The sequence below is a fragment of the Lissotriton helveticus genome, chromosome 4_1, assembly GCF_964261635.1.
Source record: "Lissotriton helveticus chromosome 4_1, aLisHel1.1, whole genome shotgun sequence".
Taxonomy (NCBI): domain Eukaryota; kingdom Metazoa; phylum Chordata; class Amphibia; order Caudata; family Salamandridae; genus Lissotriton; species Lissotriton helveticus.
The window spans coordinates 795,339,500-795,357,480 of NC_136063.1; the positions used below are offsets into that span (position 1 = coordinate 795,339,500).

Genomic DNA, 17,981 nt, shown 5'->3' on the forward strand with positions numbered 1-17,981 from the left:
CTCCACTCCAACTCTTCTCTACTCCAATCTACCCCAATCCATTGCACTCATCTATACCCCAATATATCCCACTCTAATCTATCCCAGTCCACCCCACCCCAATCTACCCTAATTTAATCATCTACCCCATTCCCCACTCCAATCAACTCCACTCTAACCTACTTCAAACTACCCCACTTTACCCCCACTCCATTCCTTTTAACCCTACTATAATCCACACAATCTACCCCACTCTAATCTACTGACTCCACTCCAATCTACCCCACTATCCCTCAATCTACCCCATTCCACTGTAACCCAATCTATCCCACTCACATCTACCACAATTCACTCTATCCCAATCTACCCCACCCCACTCTAATCTACCCAACCCAATCTTTCCTATCTACTCCACTCTACTCCAATCGCCCCCACTTCACCCTACTCCAATCTGCCCTACTTCAAATTACCCTACTCCAATCATCCATCCTCAATCTACTCCACTCCAATCTACGCCACTTGAATCCATTCTACCCTACTCCAATCCACCCAATCTACCACAGTTTACCCTAATCTACCCCATTACACTCCATTTACATTTACCCCATTCCACTCTTCCTCAATCTATTTTACTCCATTTCAATCTAGATTCCACCCATATATATCCAACTCCACTCCACTCCAACCCAATGTACCCCACTCCAATCCACTCAACTCCACTCTACCGCAATCTACCACACTCCATTCTACTCTACCCAATACACTTCACCCCATACTACCACGTGCCACTCAAATCTACTCCTCTCCAGTCAAATCTAACCCACTCCACCCCACCCCAAACTTCTCCACCCCAATCTACCCAATCTAATATGCCCCACTCCAATCTACCCCATCTAGTCCACTCAATCTGCTCTACTCTAATCTACCCAATCTACCCCACTTCACCTCAATCTACCCCAATTCACCCCAATCTACCGCACTTCACCCTAATCTACCCCACTCCACCCCAATCTACTCCACCCCAATTTAATAATCTAACCCACTCCCTCACTCCAAACTATGACAATCTACCCTGCCCCATCCCAATCTATCCCACTCCCTCAATCTACCCCAATTCACTCCACTCCACCTGAATCTATCCCACTCCACACCAATATATTCCACTCCACTCTTCCCCAATCTACCCTACTCCCATCTACCCCAATTCACTCCACCTGAATCTACTCCAGTCCACCCCAATATATTCCATTCCACTCTTCCCCAATCTAACCTACTCCCATCTACCCCACTCCAATGTACCCCTCTAATCTACCTAAATCTACTCCATTACAACCTAACCCACTCCATTCCAATCTACCCCACTCCACCACAATCTACCATGCTAATCTACCCAACTCCCAAACGCCAATCGAACCCAATCCACCCCATTCTATTCTATCCCACTCTATCCCCACTCCACTCTACGCCAATCTATACTATTCCACTCTACCCTAATTCAGTCTACACTGCCCCACTAACATTTAGCCATACTGAACAACACCCACATTGGTGTTCAACATGGCAAAAACACATTGCCAATAGCTCTTGCATAGGTGAGACCTATTAGCTATGCCAATGCTTGTTTACTCTTGGCATTAAATGCATTTGATGCAGCTGGTTCCCGGAAGGCCTCCCATCCTTAGTTCAAGACAATCAGCAGCCTCTCATTTGGGCTAGAGGCAAAGATTCCAGAAGGAAACATGACTGAATGCTAGTGTTTAAACTGGACCCAATAAGTATCTGCTGCCTTTTTTATTAGAGCTGTATGTACGAGAGTCTAGGCGAGTCGCTATAGAGGTCCTGTCACTCTCCTGCAGTTTCTCCTTCCTGGAGGGATTCCTGCTAAACTTGGTCCTCTTCTGTCTCTTCTTCATACTTGAGGAATTCCTCCTCTACCTCTTTCTGGTGTTTTGGTGTGGCAGAAGGTATCAGCTCCGTAACGGCCTGTTCACAGATTCGTTCCCTCAATGGTTTCAGAGGAATTCTCTAGGTCTTGAAGTGTTTGTTGAACTCCCTGTACGTCTTCATCAGACCCTCCATTTCAGCCTCAAGGAGCTGCTGGTGGCCAACTCAGGCTTTCTCTTTATCACTAAAACCTTCTTTTTGCGTGTTCCATCTGCCTCCCAAGCTTTCAATCACCTTTTGGTGTTGAGCCCACTTTCGTGGGTTTGCCTCCTACAGTGTCTTTACGTCTCAAGCTATGGGCTTCTTTATCCTTATCTACTTTCGATCACCAAAGCTTTTGGCATCAAGGTTGATTTGGCTCTGTGTGCTCTGTGTGAGTTACCTGGCATTTCTCGATTTATTCATGCTTTTTCATTTTTGGCCGCAACAATTTTTCGGGCGTTGGAGCCTTCCTCCTTATACTTCCTCAGTGTCTTCATGGGTTTCACATTCCCTCAACAAGCCAGAATCCTTGAGAGAACCTTGCTTGTGCTGGAACTGTGCTATGCCATAATGTGCCCACCTCTGTTTCTGTCTTGCTTTCAGGGTCTTTTGCTGAAATGTGGCACATACTTGATATCTTTCAGGAAGCAAAGTTAGCACATTTCGTGGTTGTTCTTCTGTGCAAATTTGTGTTGGCAGTCGGTGCAAAAATGGTTGTGTTCTCCTTACCCCTTGTTCATTGTCTGACCCACATGGTTGATTTCTACTTTCTTGAAGACTTCAACTATCTTTGGTTTTCCTCAGTGCTTTTGTGCTTCTCCTTCAATGTCCATTGGTAAATCAGTTAAAAAAGTGACCTTTAGTGTTTTCTTGGATCTTTTGATTAAAGTTCTTTCCTCTTTAGTTCTGGAGCCCTTGGATGTGCTTCCAGACCAAATGGCGGAAAACAGAATCTAAAGATGGTGACAACGTTGAGGGATTCCTGGAGGCATGCAGCTGATGTCATTCATGGAGGGAGAAGTGACTAAATGGCTGATGACTCAACAATGTCCACAACAAACCAAAAGAAAAAAAAGACCAGAAAGACTACAGAAACCAATTCCGGAGCCAACCACTACACAGCAGAATAGCGCACGTGACTCCAGAAAAAATGAACAATGCAAAAATATATTTTAATGTGCGCCGCAAGGGTTGTCAGGATTGCCTGCCTGGTGACCAGACCCTGTGCCCAAACCCTCTGCGTGGGGGCCAACCTTAATGCCACCTTAGCCATACGCAGTGGGAGTTGTCTGCAGGATAAGCCCTGCACCCAAACCCACTGCAGCCCTTCCCTATGGGCAATCCCTGCTGCACATAGCCTTTAGTGATTGGCCCACCCATCTGAGGGCAGCCAACCCCCACAGTGCCTTAGGCTATGTGCCACAGGCCCTTTAACAAATCCCCACTGTGGCCAGGTCCTGTGCCCAACCCCCACTGTAGCTAGGCCTTATGCCCAATATGCAGCAGTGCCTGGACTTGGGCAGGGTGCAAAGGAAGAAGGCACTTCAACACCACTCATCAAGCCATCGTCAGGTACACTAGAAGGAAACTAAGGTTATTCTCATCATAATTGTAGCAAACTCTAACAATGGGTGCACAATCAAAATAACCAACCTGAGCTGCTCTGGAACATTGCTGTGACTGTTCCATAAAACGCAAGAATCATCCATGACAACGACAAACGGCCACACACACTGGCGTTTAACACCCAGCTCTTCCATGCGGTTCCTTTCCAGCTCCAGATTATGGTAGGACAGTTCCTTTATAAGGAACCTTGCAGCACCTGTGCAAATAGAAAGGTCAATAAGATGTACGTTACTGTTACAGTTTATCCCCTAACTGGATAGAGATTACCCAATTAGCACTAATGCTAAGAATTGAGTGTCAACTTGCACAGTGAAGAAGGTCATGAATTTGAAGACAAGTGTCACAATCTCAAACAAATACACTAGATCGAACCACACCATGTTAAATCCAAAATAAATTTAAAAAATTGTTTCCAAGACTAGTGGGTTCATTTAGAAATAATGCAAAATTTCAAGGTCAAGAGAGGAGAATCCAACAATCTTTAGCAGTTTTACCAGCCTCATCTAATCAAAACATTTCATAAATAAAATATATGTATATAAAATTAAAGTCTCTGGCTTTTTTCATCCATTGGTTTGTTCTGGTGACAACCACATTTTGCTTGCCTCCCTGATAGTATACAGCTATGAGCCAATGTGTCTGCCCATTTCAGTCGCTGGTTGTAAGGCACTTTGTAAGGCACTTTGGGTGACCGTGTTTCTCCTGGTCACGTGCACATCCATATCAAAAGAGAGCGGTTCACTTCTAGGACTGGTGGACCCAGCACTACGTTTGTTCATTTTTACCGTTGTATTTATTTAAAAGCTTATACCTGCCCTCTTTAGTTTTTATCTTTTAATTTCAATTGCCTATACTTTTAAATAAATTGCATGCTTGCGAAGGCCAGATCTATTGGCTTCGCCAGTGCTTATTCGCATTGAAATTAGACATTTGCCTGCGTGAAGACTGGAGAGTTATGAACTTTCTGTATGCAGGGTTTGTCGACCTTCACTCACTGCTGTGAAACGAAAAGGAAGGTACCAGACAAATCACTTGAAGCATTTGAAGTGAAACGAGTTTGTTGGTTGGCCGCGTGATAAGGCTGGCGATTGAGCGCCCATAAACCCTGTCCCTTGAATGGGAACTTGACTACGGTCTTTTTGCGCGTTGACTACAGCTTTTATCAGACACTGCGACTGAGATCTAATACGATTGAAAAGTGCTGACCAATCTGGGCTCACATAATTTGGAATTCACTTTCTGGACTGTATTAACTATTTTGTTACCTTGAAGAAGCCTGCAACGGGTGAAACGCGTTGGCTGTTGTGTACTTAATAAATGAATAAAAGGATCAACAATACCTCCTAGTGAAAGACTGACTTTTTTCTGTCATCATTGTCCTCCATCATCTGTAGGATTAAAACCTACGAAATGTATGTTTGTGTATCAATGCCTCTCTCAATTTATGTGCTTTCAAATCACTGAAGTATTGACATGGACAATTCCTGAACGTCCTGCACCCATCATAGGGAAAATGCTACTTACCAATATGCATCTGTTCTTGGCATGTAGAGCTGCTGAGTCTCACACTGAGCATTAGATCGCCACCTGGTGTCGAGCACAGATGATTGCATGTTGTTGTCGTCTTGGAAGAAGTCTTTGTAGTCAAGATATAGGTGACTCCTCCCTTGGATGATAGTGCGCATGGGCATCGACTCCATCCTTAGATTGTGTTTCGCCATGATGGGAAATGATGGAGTTAGTAGAAGTAAAGAGAAAAGATGTCCATGCGTGTGTATCTAAGTAAGATAGAACTAGAACAGACACAGGTCCCAGGGAGGCGGGTGGGTGTGTTAGACTCTGCAGCTCTACATGCCAAGAACAGAGGCATACTGGCAAGTAGCATTTTCTGTTCGAGGCATATGAGCTGCAGATCTCACACTGAGCATCGATTATACAGCAGTGTCTCTCCTAGCGGTGGTCATCTGTATCTGCTGCAGTAGTTTGAAAAGAGTTTTGAGGACAGCTTGGCCTACAGCAGCTTGCTGCTTGGCTTGCACATCAACACAATAGTGTTTAGTGAAGGTATGTGTTGTAGACCATGTTGCTGCCTTGCAGATGTCTTCTAGGGGAATGTTCCCTAAAAAAGCCATAGAAGCTCCTAGTTTGCGTGTGGAGTGCGCTCTAGGAGGAATTGTTAATGTACGTTTTGCTTAGCATATTTGTATGCATTTTACAATCCACCTTGCAATCCCAGCTTTAGAGATGGGTTTGTCTTTATGTGGTTGCGAGAAAGCTACAAACAATTGTTTTGTTTTGAGAAAGAATTTGGTCCTGTCAATGTAATAGAGAAGGTCTCTTTTCACGTCTAGGGAGTGTAGAACTCTTTCTGCTACTGAGTCTGGGTTTTGGAAAAACACTGGCAACTCTACTGATTGGTTTGGAAGAAATGGAGTAATGACTTTAGGAAGGAATTTGGGATTTGTTCTTAGGACCACTTTGTTATGATGTAATTGTAAAAATGGTTCTTCTATAGTGAAAGCTTGAATCTCATTCACTCTCCTAAAAGAGGTAATAGCAATAAGGAAAACCTTTTTCCATGTGAGGAATTGCAGTTCACATTTATGTAAAGGTTCAAAAGGGGGTCCCATGAGCCTGGTCAGAACAACGTTTAGGTTCCACCCTGGAGAGGGTGGTAACCTAGGAGGAATGATTCTTTTTTATCCTTCCATAAATGCTTTAATTGCAGGTACTGTAAATAATGACAGATGTTGTCTATTTTGTAGGTATGCAGCAATGGCTGCAAGATGTAGACGTATAGATGAATATGCTAGATTACATCTTTGTAAGTGTAGAAGGTAGCAAATGATATTCTGGATGGAAGCATCCAGGGGATCAATTTTATTATTGGTGCAGTAAATGGCAAATCTTTTCCATTTTGCCACATAGCAAGCTCTAGTAGTAGGTCTTCTGGCTTCCTTAATGATATTCATACAGCCTGGTGGCAGGTTAAGGTAACCAAACTCTAAGACTTCAGGAGCCAGATCGCCAGATTCAGTTGACTTGGAACTGGATGTCTGATGTCTCCATGGTTCTGCGTTAGCATGGATGGTGTCAGACACAGTCTTTGGTGTGTAACTAGAGAGAGATCGAGCAGCGTTGTGAACCACGGTTGGCGTGCCCATGTGGGAGCTACTACGATCATTTTGAGAGACTGTTGTCTTAGCTTGCGCACTACTAGTGGCATTAGTGGGAGTGGCGGAAAAGCGTTCCCAAATCTGCCTGACCAGTTCATCCATATCGCATTGCCCTTGGACAGCGGGTGTGGAAACCTGGCGGCGAAGGATGGGCATTTTGTGTTTTCGTGTGTGGCGAACAGATCTATGACTGGGTGACCCCACTTGTGAAAGAATGGTAGAACTACTTGCGGATGTAGTGCACATTCATGAATCTGTTGTGTCTGTCGACTTAATAGATCTGCAATCTGATTGTGAACCCCGGGAAGGTGTTCTGCTAGTAGATATATGTTTTGTGGAATGGCCCATCTCCAAATGTTCTGTGCAAGCTGGGACAGTTGCAGAGAATGTGTGCCTCCTTGTTTTTGAATGTAGTACATGGCTGTCATGTTGTCTGTCCGGATCAGGACAGCTTTGTTCTGTACATGTACTTGGAAGGACTTCAGTGCTAGGAATATTGCTAGCAGCTCCAGGTGATTGATGTGGAGCACTTTTTGTTGAGTGGTCCATCTTCCCTGAGTTGTATGGTGTAGGAGATGGGCTCCCCATCCTGTCAGGGATGCGTCAGTTGTAAGTACTATTTGTGGAACAGGGTCGAGGAACTGCCGCCCTCTGGACACGTGTTTGGTGTTCCACCACTGCAGAGAGCGATGTGTGCGGCTGTCTACCAACACCAGGTCTGTAAGTTGTCTTTGAGCCTGGTTCCACTGATGTGCAAGACATTCTTGCAATGGGTGCATTTGCAGTCTTGCATATGGTACAATAAAAATGCAAGATGCCATCATGCCTATTAGTTGCATGAACACTCTGGCTGGGGGAAGAGTGTTGGTCTTGAAACCTTGTGACTAAGGCTTGAATGCTCTGTATCCTGGCTGGACTGGAATAAGCCAGAGCTGTAGACGTGTTTATTGTAGCCCCTAGGTATTGATGTACATGAAAGGGCTGGAGATGCGACTTGGTGTAGTTGATTGTAAACCCCAAATTGTGCAATGTTTGAATGGTCTGAGATGTGTGTTGGACACACTGATTGAATGTCTTGGCTTTTATGAGTCAACCGTCTAGGTATGGGAAGACATGGATGTGTTGCCTTTTGAGATGTGCTGCTACTACTGCTAGGCACTTTGTAAACACTCTTGGTGCAGTTGTGACCCTGAATAGAAGGACTTTGAACTGATAGTGTCGTTTTTCTAGTACAAACCTTAGATACTTCCTGTGAGAAGGATGTATGGGAATGTGGAAGTAGGCGTCCTTGAGATCTAGTGTAGTAAGAAAATCGCCTTGTTGCAATGGGAGCACCTGTTGTAAAGTGATCATATGAAAATGATCTGAGGGTATATACTGATTGAGGGGCCTGAGGTCGAAAATTGGTCTTAGTGTCCCGTCCTTCTTGGGTATTAGGAAATACAGTGACTAAACCCCTGTTCCTTAATGTTGTAATGGAACTATTTCTGTTGCGTCCTTTTGAAGCAATCATAGAACCTCTTGTTTGAGCAGTGTAAGATGTTCTGTAGACATTGGACGCTGTCTGGGTGGTATATGTGGAGGGGTAACTGTAAGTTCTAGGCTGTAGCCATACTGGATAATCTGTCTTACCCACTTGTCTGTGGTGATGGAATTCCAGACAGGTAGGAACTGTGTTAGTCTCCCCCCCCACAGGAGTGGAATGCTGTTGGGGGAGCGGAAGGAAGGAAGTCACTGTTTTGTGGTGGGAGAGGTTCGATTGTTATTACCTCGACCTCTACCATTGTTGTTGTTGTCTCTGTAGCCTCCTCTAAAATATCCCCTATTGGAGGATGTTTGCGTATTGGTTTTAAAGGAAGCTGAATTGTCTGCTCCAGCTTGTTGGAGACTCCTCTATAGAAGGAGCGACGAAAGGAGCCTCTTGTTTGTGGGGACTGCAAAGCTCCCATAGATTTGGCAGTATCAGTGTCCTTTTTTATTTTTTCAAGTGCTGTGTCTAAAGCTGGGCCAAAAAGCTGCTGTTGATAACAATGGCTGATTTAATAAGGTAGTTTGCACCTCTTGCTTAAAGTCTGAGATGCGTAGCCATGCATGGTGTCTAAGGAGGACACTAGTGTTTATTGCTCTAGAAGCTGTGTCTGCTGCATCAAGTGCGCACTTGATAGAAGCATTAGAAATTAGCTTTCCCTCTTGGATAAGGTCATTAGCTTGTGCTTTATATTGGTCAGGTAAGAGTGTTTCTAGCTGATCATAATTAGCCCTGTCGTATCTTCAGAGGAGGGCTTGTGTATTAGCTATGCGCCATGTGTTACTTGCTTGGGCAGCTATTCTCTTGCCTGAAGCATCTATCATCTTTGACTCTTTATCAGAAGGTGGCACTTCACCTGATGTTTGGGAGTTTGCTCGTTTTCTTGCGTTTGAAACTACTAGGGAATCTAAAGGTAGTTGTCCCTTAATGTAGGCAGGATCCCCAGGAGCAGGCCTATATTTCTTTTCTATTCTGGTGTTTATGATCCTAGCACGTACAGGATCTTTAACCACTTCTGGTGCATGCTTAATGACCCCTTTGATCATAGGTTACATCTGAACTGACTTTTGGAATTGTTCAAAAGTGTCAAGTAGAAAATCTTCGTCTGCCTCATCTGAGAGCATTGTGACCCCATGATGGATGGCAGCTCTATTGAGTAATTGTCCAAACCCAATATTATCTTCTGAAGGAGATCGTTTGGATGGGTATGTATATGGGTCAGGGATATCTGGTACACTTAGTGGGACATCAGGTGGGATTGGGTACTCCCAGTCAGGTGGATCTGTTGGGTAGTTAAAAGGGTCATTTGGGTTGTCCCCTCCCCCCCATAATATCATCATCATCATCATTATTATGAGGAGGTATATGTTATGGTGAAAAATTAGTAGGAGAATTTCGAGGAGGTGAAGAAAGAGGAGGTGGAATAGAGGGAGGTATAGGAGAAAAAGGGCGCATAGGTGATGTGGCAGAGTCCTTCTTTACAGGAACTGGAGGTGGAGGTGCTGTATCTAACTTCCTCTTACTGTCTGGTACAGTAGAGACATGTCATGTCCTTGGGTCAATATAGATCTTTTTCTGTGTAGGATCAGGGTGAAAAAGCTCCTCTTCTTCAGGAACTGCTTTAGGTGCTGATTTTTTCGGTTCCGAGCGTGGTGGTCTCTTTTCTTTGTCCTTAGCCTTAGGAGTTGTGGCAGAGTCCTTTGGCATAGATCTTTGCTCCGAAGACCTTGGCTTTGGAGCCGAAGCTGGTTTCGTCGGCTTGGAAGCAGGCTTTATTATGTTCGAAGCCGGTTTGTCTTTCAGAGTCGACGGTTTCAAAGTGGCTTTCGGAACAGGGACTTCTTTCGGTTTCGGTGCTGAGGGAGCTGGTGGTATCGGCACATGCAGTTTGCTCGGTCCTGAGCTACCGGAAGGCTTTTGTATTTTCTTCAGAGCCAGACTCGAAGGCGGGGCTTCTGAAGTAGTTTTTCGGTCTCGACTGGGCCCCGGAGGCAGAGTGTTGACCTTTGCCTTCGATTTAGGTGTTGGGGATGGGGCAGGGGCAATAGTACTCACGCGTTGACCCGAACGTATGGAGTCATCAGAGTCGTCTGCCCCAGAGACGATTTGGAGATCTTCGGAATCTTCCTCTGGGACATCTGGACCCTCGAAGATGTCCTCCGGTTCCGGAGCTGATCTCTGCATGATGTGTTGACGGGCATTCAGATCCCGAATGGTCTTCTTGGATCAAAGGGATGCGCAGGCTGGACAGCTGGACTCGTCGTGTTCTGGTGATAAGCACAGGTTACAGACCCCGTCATGGTAACTCTGCGGGAATTTTGCTCCACACTGGGGGCATTTCTTGAACGGCATCCTTTCCATGAGCTGGAGGCCTCACGGCGTGTATAGGCCCAACGGCCCGCGTCGACAACCGGAATCGAGCTGATGAGATCGAGACAATGGTTCTGGATGTCGAAAGTGGTTTAGAAGAGTTAAAGTAAGTTTTTGACGCATCAAACTACTTAGAAAGTAGTTTTCGAACCGGAGCGGAAAAGTTACATCCGAACCCAGTGGCGGGAAAAAACAATCTAAGGATGGAGTCGATGCCCATGCGCACTATCGTCCAAGGGAGGAGCCACCTATCTCGTGACTACAAAGACTTCTTCCAAGACGACAACAATATGCAATCAACCAAGCCCAACACCAGGTGGCGATCTAATGCTCAGTGTGAGATCTGCAGCTCATATGTCTCGAACATGCATTTACCTCTCACATGCTCTTAGATCCCATCTTCTTAGGTGCACATCCTAGTTTCCGTCTTTGAATGAATAGTCCAAATACTTTGGATGTTACAACCCTTAAGCCTCTTCACTGTTTAGTGACCAACAGCTTTCACAACTTGTGTGTTTGAGGTATTTGTGTACCATGAAATTAGCCAAAGGAGCGCTCACCAGAGAACTCTGAGAACTGCTTGGTGCGGCATGCTCCTAAATCACTCAGTGGAAAATGCAGTCAGATTCTATCACCAACTCACCAAATGACGGCCTGCTATTAAGAACTTGTGATTCACCTTACTGACCCAATTATCTGCTTCCCTTGCAAATGAACCACGTGTCTTTTCCATCATCCTATTGATATCCAAACTCCACCTGGATCCCATGCTTAATTTGTAAAAGGATAAGTGCCTTTCTCCAAAGTTTTGCTCAGAAGCCCACAACAGGTGCTATTGTATGTTGGTGGTGTCAAATACCAAGGCTGCACAGTGTTGGTTCCACCTCATGTCTCCGACCAGACACTCCCTCACTCACTCTTTTAGAATCCTGCTTTCTGCCTGTTGTGTTTTTCTGCCTTTCTCGTCCTCCTTCTTTTCCCCTTGTGTGTTTTTTTCTCTGTTGCTTTCGGTCATGGTTTAATGATAAATGAGAACTGCTGGTTCCCAAAAATGAGTGCTGGTGGCCCCCACCTGTAACCACCACCTCAAATGTATAACTGCTTATATCATTCTTCAGGCTGCTCTTATTCAGTCCCAGACTAAACCCCACGACATGGGAACCATTTTTTATATCCGGATACCAGAAAATCTGCCTTTTTGGTTCAGGAAAAAGAAACTGCAGACCTTATTTTAACGTTATGAGTCTCTGACACAAAAACAATTTGATATTTTGAGCACTACTCTGGTAATAAAGGAAACTTTGCTAAAATGGGCTTACCGACTCCAGCATTGTTGAACATCCCAGGCAGCACTAGAAATATGTGATTGGGCCAGCATCTTCGATAAAGTGGCATTTCGTATTCTTTGACTACCAGGATGTGGAGGTGGCTGATGCCCTCCATGGCATGGAAGAGGTTCAGAAGGCCATGCTCATGCCGCCCACTAGAAGGCGTGAATATTGGACTCTTCAGTGTGTTTAGGTGCTGCTAAAAGACGCACAGGAGGAAAGTAGACAATGCACATTATGAGCCGATGCACACAGTGAAAACTTTAAACAAAGCAATCAATAGAAGCACTGTAGAAAGAGGCCTACCTTCTCAGATACCAGCGGGAGGCGCATACTTTCCAAGTGCTTTCCTTGCTTACTGAAGACAAAATGGTGCTCTTTTGACTTTGGGATGATGAAGTGAAGTTGCACCTCTTCTCCTAACATAGAGGAGGAAAAGGTAAAGGCATGCAGGGAGGAATCGGGCAACTGCAAAAAAAGGAAAAGAGTATAAAGCTCAGAATACAATACATCACAAACAGAAACCACTGCAAACAAGACAACATTTGGTCTTGTGTTACATTTAAATCAGGCATGTGTAATGTAAGAGCAAGAGTCATTTAAACCCAGCATTAACAGCAGATCAGAACCAATGAAATTTGGAGAGTATTGACTATATGTGTTGCGTCATGGCGGAACACGGTCTCAGCCATTTGAACTAAACAGGAGAAGCCTAACTGATTATGACTACAAACAATACTCGTTTCTATGTTTGAAGGACTAGTGTGAGACTATGTATACTAAGTTCACGAAGATATGTAATTGAGTACAACTTATAGATCCCGACGATGGATATGAATTTAAGTTGGACACCATCGCAGAGGTAGATGGATATGGGAGAAATCATGGAAACCTCCGTACTTAAATATTTAGGAACAATTCATTTGAATTTCTTTGGCCCTGAAGAAGCCCAAATGTTGGGCAAAACGCATTGGCTGTGCTGAACTCTCGCTTACATTTAAGAAGATGTTGAATAAAAGAATCACAACAAGCAAAGAAAAGACCTGTTGAATCTTTCTTTTGTGTAATAAATACAACAACGTGCTGTCTCATGTTTTCACTTTGAAATTGCCTCTCTACTCCTTGGTATATATTAGAAAATGAAAGGCTAATGCGGTGGCTAGCCTTTTGAGGTGGGCAAATATCAGAGGGTTATCTAGAATTTTGTTTTAAAACACATGTAGTGATGCAGTAAATAGTATCCCTTGCTGCCGATACTTGTTCAGTTTGCAGATAAGAACCACCAGGCCTACCTGTTTTCCCAGTTTTCGTAAATGCGCTTGAGCTACTGATCTCATGTAGTATCTGGATTTATCATATACTCTCTCTGTTCTAATGCCCATCCTTTTTGTTTCTGGCCTTTCTGAAAGTATGCACGCCCCTATTTCTACCATTTCCACTAATCAAACATTTATCATCCTTTTTTTGAAAAAATATGATTTAATGTTGATGTGGAACTGCAGCCCCTTCCATAGCTTCATATTGAGACCTCTGAAATATGCTGCCATATCTTAATTCAAGAACTGAAACATGATAGATTCACTGTGACAGTCTAGCACTCCATTAAACTACCCACGAGGCATGTCTCAACCGTTGCATTAAAACTGCATTTAATCGAAATCAATGCTCCCTTCCCCTTGTTTTTGCAAAAAAAGGCAACATTCACCTCTTATGGTGAATTCTACTTGCCATAATGGTTTATAACTCAGACAATGGTAGCCTTCAAACAAATAAAGACACTTAACAGTAGATAACAAAAAACAGATAAACAGAATGAAGGAAGAAAACATTAAGAAAAATAATTTGATAAAAAACTGCCGCTATTCACCTGTGCCAAAGGGTTGACATCCATGTACTGATGGCACTGCTCGCAGTGATGGAATGTATTATAAGCAGCATATTTTGTTAACATCATTGACACTGTCTCTCGCTTGCGAGGTTTCTCAACCCTCCCCTCTTTATCTTTGTTTGCTTCTGTGGATATAAAAACATAATACATAAAAGGTTTCAGCCTGCCTAAAATTCTGCAAGTTTCATATGCAATTTTAGTGTTGAAGCCCATGCCCACAACTATACTTTACATGCATCATTAGTTCCAATGGCTGTGGTTTCAAAAGAAAACCTGTCAGCAACCACTGAGCTCAAAAGCATCAGCCTCAGATCCATGCTCAAAAATGCATTTGCACAACAGTTTCATGCACATAAATACAGTTTACACTGACCTTGTTTAATTCTTATGAGACTATCCGTAAACACAGGGCTCACTTGACTGTACTTTGGATCATGAACACTTGCATCAAAATTCATTTTACTGAAAACTTCAATGTCTGGCCACTGACCACTGACAGACTGTGTGATGTCACCATTTTCAGTATCACCTAAAAAAAGAAAAAGCATGAAAGGAATAAGAAAGTAGTGAACAACAGAACACTCATCTAATTGTGTATTTTATGGAGAAATGTATGTCTCGAGGCGTAGGAGTGATGAAATGTGTTCACCAAGTTTTATAAATACAAATTCACTGCTTACAAACTGTCAGCCCTACACTACAATGGTTCTACCGGGAAGAATACAACTCAGAAACACATATTTCAGTACAGTTTAATGATTCTTGTTTTGAACACTGTGCACATACAAGGGGACACATTAACGTTTTTCTAACTCAATGCATAAGTTCCGCACCAACTCTTCAAAATTACACCAGACATCGAATTAGAGAAAAAAATGCTGTTTTAGCAGGTGTTTTCTCAAACAGGTGATCAATACACTTGACTATGGCATTTTAGTAAATCAGAAGGAAGTATTTTGCAAACATGTTAACTGAAGTTAAATATAACACTATTTCACATCCTGTGATTTTAGTCAATATGATAAAGCATAAAAAAGATTGTGCATCATTAACTTGAGAGACAATTTATAATGCAATTAGGCTTGCTGTGTGACTTAGGTTGTGGGGAAACTTCCCATTATTCAATAGGGGTCCACTTCTTCGAACCCACGCTTACACAGGCAATACATATTTGGGTTAATCTGCACTGTGCTTGGGGCAAGTCTGGTAACATTCTAACCATGAAGCATAAATAAGCTATTAAATTAAATAAAAAAACTAAATTTTAAAATAGACTAAAATATGCAGCTAAAAACAATCAGAAAAAAAGATCTATATCAAGGTTCATACTTGTGTAAATCTCTTGCTCGTCATACACATCTACTTCCAGTAAGCGTATCAGCATGCGGAAGAGGATCTTGAGAAACTGCAAGTAAGCACCCGTCTTTCCTACCTGGCAGGAAGACAAGAAAACACATTTAATCCAAGTGAGCAACACTGCCACAACGCCAACACGTAAATATTCATATATGCAGAGATACATTAACATTTAATATTTGGGCAAACAACTTGGCTTTGTTATAGGTGCACTGACCTTCTGTGAGAACTTTCTTTAAAAGAGGATTTTAAATCTTTTGCTTCATTTGAAATGTAGACATGCAGTCACAGATAAATTCTAGAGACCCTCACAATGACCAAAACGTATGTAAAACAGTATATATATATAAATCCATGATGAGACAATAGACATGATTTAGCTACGAGAGGACATCTCCCACATGAGATGAAACAAACTGAAACTCATACATTCGGCAAGCGTGTGAGTTAGTAAGAAAGAGATTCCAGTTTGGAACTTTTACATATTGTTTAAAACAAATAGTAAAAAAACTAAAGTTTGTCACCCTATCACGTGCTGAAAAAGCACTTCGTTTTAACATCAACTGGGCCACAAGTTTGGCTTTGACCATTACTCTGACTTGCCTTCCCCTCGACCTGGTAAATTTACTATTGCAACTCCAGTCATACCATATTCCAGTCCTAATAGGTCTTTAAACTAGAAGATCGCAATGGTAACTTATCTGTAGGAGCAATTTTGAGGCTTGAAGCACTTCCTAATTTCAATGCTGTCCGTCATCTATTTGTTAGGTCTGGTATTGGTTATTTTAGTCCCTTTTCTTGTAAATTTGTTGTGAGCATTGTCGAGTTGTCGACCATTTGGGCACTTGCCTGTCCTTGCTTGAATGGTTTCACACATACGCCCTGGAAATCCTTTGAAGTATTTCTCACCTTCAGATGTTTCCCCATTTTCAGCAATTTCCTTGTATAATATTCTCGTCCGATACTTTACTTCGCTTGCTTCTTATGCAAAATCACTTCATTTGAGAAGATGGGAGGGTCGCATGTGAATCCAGAAAGTTTCTTAAAGCTGTAAAATTACTTCTATAAGTAACCATTTTGTTTTGCAGCATGAATCTTTTCTGGATGCGCATGCTGTTCATTGATTTTGTATTGGTATTCTCTTCCCTTGAGAGCCTGGGATTATAACAGTGTTTAGTGTCCTTTGTCCCATCTGAGCCTCCTTATGGGCTTGAAGGTCTGCCTAGTAATGCTTTGGGTGTAAACAGAAATCCACATGGCTGCAACGCAGATGTTGTGCAAATATGTTAGTCAGGAACACAAGTGTTTCTCCTTTCTTCCTTGTCAAGTGTGCCCTTGTCTATTCTCTCAATGTCACAATAGCCATTTTGTAACATGTCTGGAATGGATAGACTATTCATCTCACAACAGATCCTTTAGTAGCTGGGGGAAACTTTGCCTCTTTGTGTAAATGAGGTTAACAAGCCCTTCCAGATTGCTTTTGGTAAGTAGCAAATAATCACTTTTCTATAATTCAGCTTATGTAGGATCCGCTCTGCATGTGTATTAGGCTGCTGAAAAAACACTTTCCTCCCTTCACCACAACACCCCTTACCTCCCCTCTCCAACACCCATGTATGTCTGGAAAGCCTCGAGGGCTAACACAACAGTTTACAGTTCCAGGATGTTTATGTGTTTCACTTATTGCTCTGAGCTCAGTGTTGTGATGGTTAGGGAGGAAGTTGGTAGTATGAAAGGCCTGCCACTGTAATGGTGTTTGTATTCTACCACTGTATCCCCTAGTGTACTCTGTGATAACCATTAGATCCTCACAACTCCCCATTGGCACCTGTGACCATTAACCGTTGTAGCTACTCTTGGAGTGACCTCATGTGAAGTCGTGCATAGCATATTAGGGGTATGAAGATACCTTCATACCATCAATTTCTCCACTGTCAAACATTGACTATTTTGGGAAAGTTGAGCTGTGCCTGGGCTTTCTGCTATAGGGAAGGCCTTGGCTTCCACTGAGTTTTGAGCCGCTTCTGGGAAAGTATTCTCACTCTTTGATGACTGTTCTAAGTTCAGGGAGAAGCCAAGTTTGTGAAGTATTCTTATCAGACTTTGTATCTTGTTCTAGCATTGTTTGCACAGCTTCGCCTTTTCCAGCCAATCATCTAAATAAGAGTAAACTTGTATATATCCCTTCTTGGCAGCTGTTCTGCTTCTACAACAAGGAACTTTGTGAAAAACCTTGGAGCAGACTTTACCCCAAAGAGTAGGCCCTGAACTTGTGATGTACCCTGGCCACAACAAATTCACTTGTAAACCTGTAGAAAGCCATTAGGTCTAATATGGATCTGTGTGCTTTGTCTGAGTTTGATAAACCAAATACACCTCTTGTTTACTCTCCTTCAGTGGTACCTCTGCTCGACTGCCCTCTTAAGTAAGAGATCAATGACTTCCTGCCATAGACGCCGCTATACTTTTTTGCGCCTGGTTTTATTGTTGATAGTTTGTTTACCAGTTATATGCAGTACCCATGTTCAATTATGTTTAATATCAATTTGTCAAAGGTGATTTTCTTCCATTCCTAGGGGAAAAATCAGAACTTCCTCCCACAGGTCTTTTTGTGTAGAAGGGATCTGTAGTGTCACTTACTGGGGTTCCCAAATGTCTGATGGCGGTTCCTCTTCTTCTGCGTTTCACTCTGTAGGAACCTGGCTCTGTATATGGTATGCCACTAGGTGGTTATAAAATGCAAAGTGCTCAGGGGTTCCCCAAAAGTATTCAGTGCTCAAAGTAAAACCCAAAGTGTTCTATTG

General features: G+C 43.0%; 1 protein-coding gene across 7 annotated transcripts in view; it reads right to left on the reverse strand.

The window, feature by feature from the left end:
- The window catches only part of GREB1L (GREB1 like retinoic acid receptor coactivator), a 575,070-nt gene that overhangs the window by 35,795 nt on the left and 521,294 nt on the right, over positions 1-17,981 (reverse strand). For 4 of the 7 annotated variants that reach the window (XM_078687441.1, XM_078687437.1, XM_078687436.1 and 1 more), the window contains exons 24-29: positions 15,151-15,253; positions 14,195-14,350; positions 13,801-13,946; positions 12,240-12,401; positions 11,925-12,132; positions 3,559-3,727 (exon numbers count right to left, since the gene is read on the reverse strand). In XM_078687441.1, coding sequence (XP_078543567.1) covers positions 3,559-3,727; positions 11,925-12,132; positions 12,240-12,401; positions 13,801-13,946; positions 14,195-14,350; positions 15,151-15,253 — 944 coding nt within the window. The remainder of the gene's footprint in view (positions 1-3,558; positions 3,728-11,924; positions 12,133-12,239; positions 12,402-13,800; positions 13,947-14,194; positions 14,351-15,150; positions 15,254-17,981) is intronic. The other 3 variants (XM_078687443.1, XM_078687440.1, XM_078687439.1) reach the window with 1 other exon arrangement.